This window comes from Branchiostoma belcheri, unplaced genomic scaffold (genome assembly GCF_001625305.1).
Source record: "Branchiostoma belcheri isolate BF01 breed outbred unplaced genomic scaffold, Haploidv18h27 scaffold3, whole genome shotgun sequence".
Classification (NCBI taxonomy): domain Eukaryota; kingdom Metazoa; phylum Chordata; class Leptocardii; order Amphioxiformes; family Branchiostomatidae; genus Branchiostoma; species Branchiostoma belcheri.
In genome coordinates this window covers 7526582-7537316 of record NW_017803909.1, presented here as the reverse complement: position 1 = coordinate 7537316, position 10735 = coordinate 7526582, and the positions used below count along the sequence as shown (strand labels likewise).

General features: G+C 38.7%; 1 protein-coding gene across 1 annotated transcript in view; it reads left to right on the top strand.

Annotated features, from left to right (window-relative positions):
- LOC109473859 overlaps positions 1-7008 on the top strand; it is a 69971-nt gene extending 62963 nt beyond the window's left edge. Inside the window, exon 6 of the mRNA XM_019773972.1 lies at positions 5295-7008. Within this exon, the coding sequence (XP_019629531.1) occupies positions 5295-5499 (205 nt within the window). The 3' untranslated portion in view covers positions 5500-7008. The remainder of the gene's footprint in view (positions 1-5294) is intronic.
- Positions 7009-10735: the final 3727 nt, after the last annotated feature.

Genomic DNA, 10735 nt, shown 5'->3' with positions numbered 1-10735 from the left:
CCAAAAAAATATGGCCAACTTGCTTCTTCACATTTGTTCCTCTTGTATATGAAATTATGATGCTCCTAGGATTGTCTATAGTGTTGTCCTCTTCAAGTAAATGCATGTATCAAGCAATGGTTGGTAGCTTGTGTTTGTGTAGGCATTTCCTACAGTCTTGTAAGACCATGAAGGTACATCTCCTATACACCAAGTACTTATTGATTGTTTTTACGCTAAGAGCATCTCAGTTGTGATGCAAGACTGTTTTTCTTCCCCCAGATGTACATGTAAGCCCTTCTTAACTTCCTGCCTCTAAAGCGTTCTGTTTGTTGCAAGCACCTCCCATGTGTTAAAGGCATCCAGTGCAGCTTTTAGGGCTTGGACACCCGAAGTCAATATTCTAGTTGTTTATCAATATATATTACTGAGTTGTTCATCTACAAAAAGTACATACTGACAACACTATTCCAATGTATATTGACCCTCTTGGAGCAAAAATTCCCCAAATTCTGACAGAAAATTGTTATTGGAAGGGCCCTTGACTGATTTTTAGGGGTACCGCCCAGAAAATAAAGGACACATATTGGGGCTTGTTTCTGCAGTTGTAAAAGCCCAAGGTATGAAATACTGACTCAAATGTGCTAAATTATGTGAAGCAGTATGTGTGAATATTGCCTTATCCAGAATATTTCCATTTTTGCTGCCATGAAATCACATTGCATGCCTTTAATGTTGTGTTTAGATATGTTATTACAGACTTGAGTGTGGTGGATGCTGATGAGATAGTGGCTATAAATTTTCCAACATGGCTGCCGCTGGCTCAATAGCAACTAAGCACATTTACTGTGGGCGTCTTTGATCATACAAAGGGGAATGAATGCGTGTTCACCAGTGATTGGCCTGAATTGATTTGGTTGTATAGCTGGATAAATCGCAAGATACATTGAGAGAAAGTTAAAAATATGTCATAAAGCAATATTTTTTTCTCATTCTAACTTTTTCTAGAAAATGATCACAATCATGTACTTGTATGTTTGGTAATCTGATACCAGCCCAGAAAAGAACAAGAAACAGTCATGCCTTCAAATATCAGAGTTATCAACCAAGAATTGAGGTATTCAAACACTCGTATTTACCCAGAACTATCGTAGACTGGAACTCGTTGCCACCAGGCACAGTTGGGGCATCATCACTAGAAAGCTTTGAACAACTCCTGCAATGAAATGTGCAAAGATTGAGTGTAACAAGTCGTCCGGTGTGATATAGCTAGCTGCCGCTGCACCGCGTGCCTGCGAAGCTGGTGTGTTACGCTGAAGGGCGGTTATACCGGCTATACACATACAGAAGCTGGTGTGTTACGCCGAAGGGCGGTTATACCGGCTATACAGATACAGAAGCTGGTGTGTTACGCCGAAGGGCGGTTATACCGGCTATACCGATACAGATTCAGGTAACACTGTGTATACGTAAGTCCTGAAAAAATTGCTCCATGTACCAATTTTATCAAGTATGATACCTAGGGCCAGGAGCTGATTGATTTTTCACCTCATCATCTCATTCTTTAAAATGTATTTAAATGCGATAAAGATTCATGTCTTGAGGCAAAATATGACAAGCATAGAATGACAAATTTTGCCTTCATTTAATGAATATACACATTCAGTTTGGTTTGAAACATTGGTATATATATATAGCCTTTTAGTAAAATGTGTGAAGGACTTCGAAAGCAATGTCTAGAGCAATGTCTAAAGCAATTTGAAGCTACATCTAAAGCAATTTATTATTTGATGCAAAAGACCTCAGCTAAGGTAAGCTGTGTACTAGTCAGGATTTATTGTTGCCTATGGCTGTGGCATCAAACTAGGCCACAGTGGTTTAATTCAGTGGATGTCACACACACGTCACATTCAGACGTTTTACTAATGATCAAATCTGTTTCAAAAATTTGGGTAAAAACGTTCAAGAAAAATACATTTAATAAAGATCATGGCATATTTCAGAAAGTTGGGTAAAATAATTCAAATCGGTATAATACAGTCTGAATATGTTATTCCATGCATAACATAACCTGTTATACATACTACTAGACTAAGTACATGTATAAGTTATGCAGAAGTGGAAAATCATGTGATGATGATATACATTGTAAGTATTGTACATTTTTTTTAGGCCTCTTACCATAAAGGTGACTAGTGATAAACACAACGATATGATATCTTGAACCACTTTGATTGTGTCTACTCCTTGTGGTTTGGATAATGAGCAGATACATAGAATCTGCTAAGTTGTTAACGTTATACAAAATAAATGTATCTTCTTGCTGCTTTTGTGTTGTGTGAACACTCCGGACATTTTCCTTTGATTTCTATTACAGGTCAGCCTTGCAGTAGGTCACAATTACTGTCCTGGTAGATAGTCTTCCTTGTAGAACCTAGCACCGCTGCTTTGTACCCTTTCCGCTTGCAGAGACATGACATTTGCATTAATGCAGCCCGGGCCTCTGTCATGTGTCTGGCTCTCACTTGTCAGGGCCAATTCAACATGTTCTCCCTCTATATGCCAACCATGGCTTGACATTTGTTGTAATAGGCTGACATTTGCAAGAGGTTGAGCATTACGGGGTGGGTGGAGCCTGGCAGGCCATTCTGATATAAGGAGCTGGTGTGACATTCTCATGACAGATGCAGGCATGAGGGAAAATGTCTTGACATGAAATCAGTAATTTTCTTGCCGCCCGCCTGCAGCGCACGTATTAATGTGTTTTACATGTTAGTCAGGGATATGGCATGTTTCAGAACGACAAAGCATTGCAAACATTGTTAACTGGTTTGGCTTAAAACAGTGCTTCTATGAGAATTCACAAAAGAAATACATTTTAGCTGATCAAGCCATTGCAGCTTTCCTATAATTATGTTTGCATTTTCTAGCAGTTTATACATGTAATTGTGATTGTCCATGCAAGAATTATGACCGGGCTAGGTTTTTTTCCGTCAAAATGTTGGGTACTGTTATTGACTAAGAAATGATCTTTCCATTTTACTATTTTGTTTATTTCTGTCTATATTTGTCACATGTACCTCCTTGTATTTTGACAGTTCTATGATAAAATTTGTAGTGATGAATTGAAATGAATGGAAAAAATCTTTTGATGGTACTGCCTTCATTTTCCTAATATGATATTATATTTTCTAACAGTATCAAATGGCGTCCTATTTCAATTGTGCTGTTGAATTGATCTACAGTGATGGGCATGCAAACCAGATGGCCTGGAGGGCAAGGGTGGAACCTCTGGAAATTGGTCAGGCCGCAGCTCTTAGGGTAATTGGCATTTTACCTGGTCCTCTTCATGGAGGAAAGACGAGGGCTTTGGACTTGCCCTTGACCCCACGTGGCCTCTTTCCATCTCAGTCAGCCACTGCAGCTTAGATATCGAGCTCGTTATGATCAGAGAGGGATCCGTATACAAAGAAAGACAAAGATAAACTGTAAAGGGTACAGAAACAAGCTGCAAGATTCTGCAGGAACAACTATGAAGGGGGTGCAAAATGTCACGGAAATGAAAAGAAACCTACAGTGGGTATCACTGGAAGACAGATGAAAAATGTCCTGACAATTTTTATGATGTACAAAGTGACTGATAAACTGGTGGACGTACTGACTACTAAGTACCTAGTACATGTAATACCAGCTCAGAAAAGAACAAGTCATGAACATGCCTTGAAGTTCAAGTACCAGAGTTATCAACCAAGGATTGAGGTGTTCAAAAACTCATTATTTCCTAGAACTACTACAGAGTGGAACTCGCTGTCACCAACTACAGTAGGGGCATTATCATTATAATTAGATAGCTTTAAACAATGTCTAGAGTTAGATGTACAAGGGTTAGGTGTAGCAAGTCGTTTGGTGTAATATATCCAGCTGCCGCCGCTCCGCGTGCCTGCAAAGCTGGACAGGTGTGTTACGCTGAAGGGCGGTTATACCAGCTATACAGATACAGAGACTTCATGTGCAGAACATCACTTCAAATAAATTAGTCAACATTGGGTGCTTTATAAATGGAAAAAAAATTTTGATTTAGAAAATGTGATCAACTTTCAACTGATTACATGAATAATGTGATGAACTTTCTATTTGATTTTCTCTTTTTCATAATAACATTGTGATCAGCCCATGTTGATCAACAAATATGTGAAGTATGATAGTTACATGTACATGTAGTAGTGACTTTATGCTACATGTATCTGTGTCATGGCCCATTAAATACATGTATGACTCAGCTAAGAGAAGGGGGTATAGACATCCAGGCGCCTACGACCCACCAATGACTATGTAGACTAAGACAGCTACATGTAGTGAGGACTACATGTATCTGTGTTAGGGTCCATTAAATGTGACTACACTGAGACAAGGTGGTGCAGACTTCCAGGCGCCTTTGCACCATCAATGAACATGAATATGGCAGTTTATAATAGTAGCTACTTTGTACTTTATATGTAAGGGTCCATTAAATGTGACCAGAGCTGTGTATCCAGAAGTTTCAAGTATCCATAGTCAAACCTGCCAAAGAGACCACCTCTTCAAGCAGGCCACCTGTCCATAACTTTTTCTCGATCCCAAAAATTTGCCCCATTGACATAAGCATTAAGCAACCTGTCCAAGGTGACCACCTGGCCAACGCGACCGTGACTGCCCTGACTTTGGTCTGCTCAAGGCCTGATACCTGCCCATGGTGACCACATCATTTTCGATCATGTTGAGAAATCATGGAGAAACCAGCAGCCATTTTTCCTTGACTGCTGGATGATGTTTGTTGGAGGTAAATTGTTTCTTTTGCCACCCTCCCCACATGTATTTACAGCATACCTCGACTTGGAAACCATTTATGTCTCAGTCATGTTGTGAGGCGACTCTCTTCAAGGAGACCACCTGTCCATGGGCCAAGGTGGCCACTTTTCTTTGGTCCCCTGGGTGGCCGGCTTGGACAGGTTTGACTGTAGTTCAATTTGTTCAGAGACTCAGAGTGTATATTCACACATTTGTTATAGAGGCATCAACATGTCAGCAGACCCAAGAATAGTGTCACGTGGAAATGCTTTAACTGACTTATGGATTAAGATTTAAACATTAAATCATGTAATGCTGTTTTACAGCGACTTTACCATACATTATATCCATTTTTAGGACAATATGTTCTGAGAAGGTGTCAAGCCACCAGGAGCAAAAGTCATTCCAAAAAACAGTGACATTAGAACATTCTACAAACAAGTGATTTTAGTATCCTTCTTAATACTGTTTTGGTTTCTTCCTGTAAGGGTGGAGGCCTACAGGGAATACAAGCGCAGCACCAGCCCTCTGGTTCCTCTGCCTCCGTACTTCTACGGACGACTCCCCGACGCCGTCAAGTGTTTTGTCTGCTGCGAGTTCCCGCTGTACAACACCATGGACGAGGCCGACGAGGACGAACTCGAGGTCAAAGTCGACGAGGTCAACGGAAAGGCCCGGGCAAACAGTGCATGATGGGACAATGACTCAAGGAACTATGGGAAAAGTGAATCTGGATGCGACATGGAAATAGCAAAGGAACAGGTTAAAATTTAGATAAAGAGACCTTACAATGTATTAAGTATTCCCATTTTGTTGTTGCCGAAGCATGTATTATACAGCTGAAGTTGCTACAGGTTCAATTAGAGGATAGGATAGAAATAAGATTGTGTAATCATGGATAACATACAAGTTAAGAGAGAAAAAAAGGTAAGAGCATCTGAATCTGTCTTTGCATTAAAAGGATCATAATTATGATTAGAATTTTCTACTTGTTTCTAAGTTACGTAGAAATTATTGTATATTCTAGCTGCTGAATTAACCAGGTATGAAATGAAATTGTGCATTATCATGTTGAGGGAACATACTGAAATAGTTTGTAAATAATATACATGTATTGGAAGATAACCCTCGGAAAATTTTATTTCTTTTTTAATGTATGGTGAAGAGCTACATGTAGGGGGCACATTGTGGAAAATTAGCATGTCCACAATTATATTATAGATGTTTATTTGCTATAAACATCTGTCAACCTCCTACAAAATGGTTTATGTGACAGGTTTATGTAGAACAGGACCGTGTAAAAGTATTGAAAAAAAATCATATCATAATCATGAACTATGCAGGAATTTTTTTCACTTTCAGATTTATCCTTTTGAGAATGTATGTACCAGGCAGACACTGTTGATGTGAAATGAACAATGTGACAATGGCTTCTAGGAAGCTTTTTCTTTTAAAGGGGAGGGTCATTTTAACATCTACTTTTCCTATCAAATTTCCTTACTGAAGCTACATTTGGGGATGACCTGCTTTTGAAGACTAGGAGTAGGTTTAGATGTGTAGTAATATCATACACAGAAGGCACACCCATTCAACACAATCATGTATGAAAGTCAGTGTGGATTATTTGAGCATCTAATTTTTAGAGGTAACATATTACAATATTGAGTCCAACTTGAGTTGGCTTAGTATTTTTTTTAAATTTTTGTTGAATATTCAGTGCAATGTTGCATTTGTTGTATAATTTCATGTGTTTTAATGCTAGCTAACAAAGTTTCATACAGTATTAAATTTTTAATCTTGAATATTTATTGGGCCTTTATTTTATATATTATCTGGTCTTACTAATGCTGTATTATATCATTGTATATATACTATTTTATGGGGAATGTACATAATACTTGAATGGACTTTGTCACAACTGGGTGCTTCTGTGTGCCTCTGTGTCTTAGACTAGGTAGAAAAAAGCAGGTACATAAAATGTAGTTATAGTATGATAGTACATATAGTTAACAATATACTGTGATCATTGCACCTTTGTGAACCAAGCACTCCCTTGTTAAACTAGGGTTTTGCAAAGAATCCACCCTTTTGAATGCTAAGCTCGTGGGTCTTTGAGATGTACACCCTTGTGATCAAAGCACCCTTGTGGATTGTACACCCATGTCAACAATACACCCATGTCAACAATACACCCATGTCAACCCACGGTTGTAAGCTTAAATCATTGTGAGCCCTGTTGGTTGACCCATGGGTCTTGTGAGCAGTACACCCGTGTAAACCTATGGGTATGTGAAGTTTTCACCCCCAAAGACCCAGAGTTTTGTTAAGAATACACCCACGTGCATGGGTCTGTACATCTTGTGCCCTTGACGACCCAGCTTTATGTGAACCCACAGGTCTGTGGATAGACCTGAACAGATTTTTTTGTACAATCTTAATAGCAACCCCATTTTTGTCAAAAGATTGAACAGTTCAACCCTGGAAAGACTTTTTGAAGAGTACTAGCTCATCTTTAAAGTTTAAGAAACCAGGGTTACAAGCTGTATCTCCTGTTGCCAAGTTTCATCATTATTGAATGGTATTGTTATCCTGGAGCTTGTCTTGCAAGTGGTATCAAAAATCCCCGTCCTGCAATTGGTATGTACCAGATAGACAAAATGTAGTAACAACACAAGGTCTTCCATCCCCACCAAAAAGCACCGCAAATGTGCAAATTTCTCTAACAAACTGTACTTTCCATGTTAAACTCGATGTGACATATGTTGCAGACCAAATTTAAATGCAAATGCGGTGGAATACTTTGTCTGATGTCATAATACATTTCAGTTCTTGAACACAATTGATAACATGTACATGCAGACATTTTAGAGGTTGCCTACAGTATGGCATCAGTATATTCAGTTTTATGTCCTAAGAATTTACTAACAACAAAGAGAGAAACTTAATTACAAATTATGTGTAACGTACAGCTATGCCAATACGTAGTGAGACATAAAAATTGATTTTACAAATATACAAAATTATTCATTTTTCAAACCACTTTGCCCCATTTGAATCTTTAAACATCTAGTGATAAATATGTGACAAAGAAGCAGTACCCATTCTATCTCTGTATTCTAACAGGCTGCTCTGTAGGAAGGTAAAATGTATGCCTTCATTTCACGGAGCCTTGGCACAACAAGAGTTGTGAATCCGCACTGTCTGTTTCAATCAGCACACCTGGAATCATGTTTACAAAAGTTCTAGAGCTAGTCTACTTTCCTGCCCCTTTGTATAACTAGAGATAGATTTGACAATACTGAATTCCCTCAGATTATGTATAATCATACATACATACATACGTACATACAATGTGCATGAGAACATAAAATGCAATAAAGCTTCCAAAAGGTTGTATGTCAACAAGACTGGCATCTTTGATTGTGTGAGCTGCCATTTGTTTCTTCTGTAGACTATACAATACTAACACTTGTCACTTTGGATTTGAAAGGACTCTAGGTATTTCAGAAATCAAATGAACTTTAAGCTTAATGACTCAGCCTGTTTTAGAATAAACCATACAGTCAGCTTGGATGTAGATTGAAGTGATTGGTCATTAATTTATCCTGCTGCGACAGTGGTCATTGAAAATTTGATCTCTGTTTAATCTTTGTGTTGGAATAAAGTTCAATATTTTACTATGATTACTACCAACACAGATGAACTTAAACACATGATGATTTTATCATATATATATTAATTTATTGTCTGATGCTCCATTGTCTTTCTTCCTTGTTTGATCCTTGTCTAACGTAACAGCATATATCTGATAAAAGATTGTGATTTTACATTTACCTTTGTGGTGAAGAAAATGATGGGTGAAGTCTGTGCAAGTATATAAAGATGAGTCCATTTAAAAATTGGGGGGAGGAATAGAGCAGGAATTACAATTATTATCTTTTTTAACAGGGAATGGTGAGTGGTCATTGACCATTTAACCCCCCTCCTGCTTAGTTAATGGAACCTACCCATAGTTTGAAGTGGCCGTGAGTTTATGGTAGCATGAAGATGGTTAATAGATAAGAAGGTCTTAATTAAAATGACGGGGAGGGGGTCAGATATGCTCATGATTGCCCCTCCCCATGAGATTCAAAATGGAATAATCCTGATGGTGTTAATACTATAATGGTGCCTTGGGAGGCGCATATTAACCACATGGTGGAAGGGATTGACATATCAGCCAGTATAAGGCCACACCAAGTAAATTTTATGGATGACGTCCGCGCGCGCATTGATTTTGGCCTGTACCTAGAAAAAAAAACAAGAAATTTCGCTTCCTGTAACTATGACCAAATTGCCAGAAAGTGCCGCAAATTGTCAGATTGACGTGAAACCCGTAACGCCAAAAGCCTGTGCCTGGTTAAAAAAAATTAAAACAAAAATGAAAGAAAAGAAGGCACTGAAAAAAATCCTGTCAATAGTTCCAAAAACGGCACTGCTGACAGGACGGTCCTGTCAGCAGTGCAATATTTCTAATCTAGGCATCTTGTTTTTTTTTTCGCCCTCTCGCATTAGATTTAGGGTCTCCAAAGGACGTCATCCATAAAATTTACTTGGTGTGGCCTAAGCAATAGTAGCAAGGTATGTGGATGGCGCTAGGCCAAGCTAAGTTAATCTTGTTGACAACATCCTCTGGAGACACATAATCTAGTACAAAAGAGCATAACGTACATGTACGTCCTAGTGAACAAGTTTTGATTAATTGAAGGTAAAGATTTGAAATGTCTTTTTCCCCTGATAGATAATGTAGATAACTCTCAGTCCATTTTTTTCAGCATAACACGCAGGGAATGTGTCTTCAGTGCCCTTATTTCTCGAGCAATTCCCAGTTTGATGAAATGGACTATATCACAATACATACTTCATATAATGTATACATTTGTAATGCAATATTAATAGGGAAATATGCATCAATCATTGCAAATGAGATTGTCGCCTTACATTGAAGAAGTTGCATTTGTTTCATTTCTGGCAAGGTTTGTATACGTGTCTTCAAAATATCTGGAAGATAAGATGAGTCCTTGATAATTACAGCAACTTCTCATTGAGACTTCTCATCGTAGTCTCATTGTAGAGGCTGCAAATATACAAGACATGAGTGTTACAAGTCGTTCGGTGTGATATAGCTAGCTGCCTCCGCGCCGCGTGCCTGCGAAGCTGGTGTGTTGCGCCGAAGGGCGTTTATACCGGCTATACAGATACAGATATAGATTATTTTATTTATCAAAACATAACAAGGACAGTGTGGCGCTGCACTCAAGTTTATAACTTATATTAACATCGATCGCCACACAACAAAATACAATTAACATTTAAATACACAGAGTTGACATACCAGTGCGGCGTAGTCCCACCACCCCAAGACATTAAAAATGTTAATGCTAACAAAGTTATTTAAAAAGATTTTCTTGAAATGGAGTGGCTACTAAGAGTTACATTTTAACCTCCTATATCTCATTGGCGGAAACACATCCGCCAATCAGAGCTAGGAGGAGAATTTTTTAATAGGCCCATTAACACATGTAGATACATATTATATTATAACCTTTATTGTACATTCATGCCCTACCGGGCTAAGTACAGGCGAACAGATGAAATGGGTAATATACATGTTTGTAGTACAAACAGCTCTAAAACTACTCTAATACAGAAGTTCGGCTCCTTCTCCTTTCTTTGTGATGTTAAAAATATAATGTGAAATGGGTTTGTATAATACAGGATACAGGTTCCTCTGTGTCGCCCTCCCCACGCCACGTCCCACAGACTGCCCATATGTATTCCAGCTGCAGCCGCGGTTCCCCCGATGTCGTAACGGCCCGGGGAGCGGCCGGGAGCAGGTGCAGAACCCGCGTCTTTTATGCATGATACGGCAGTTTACCTCGTCACTCAT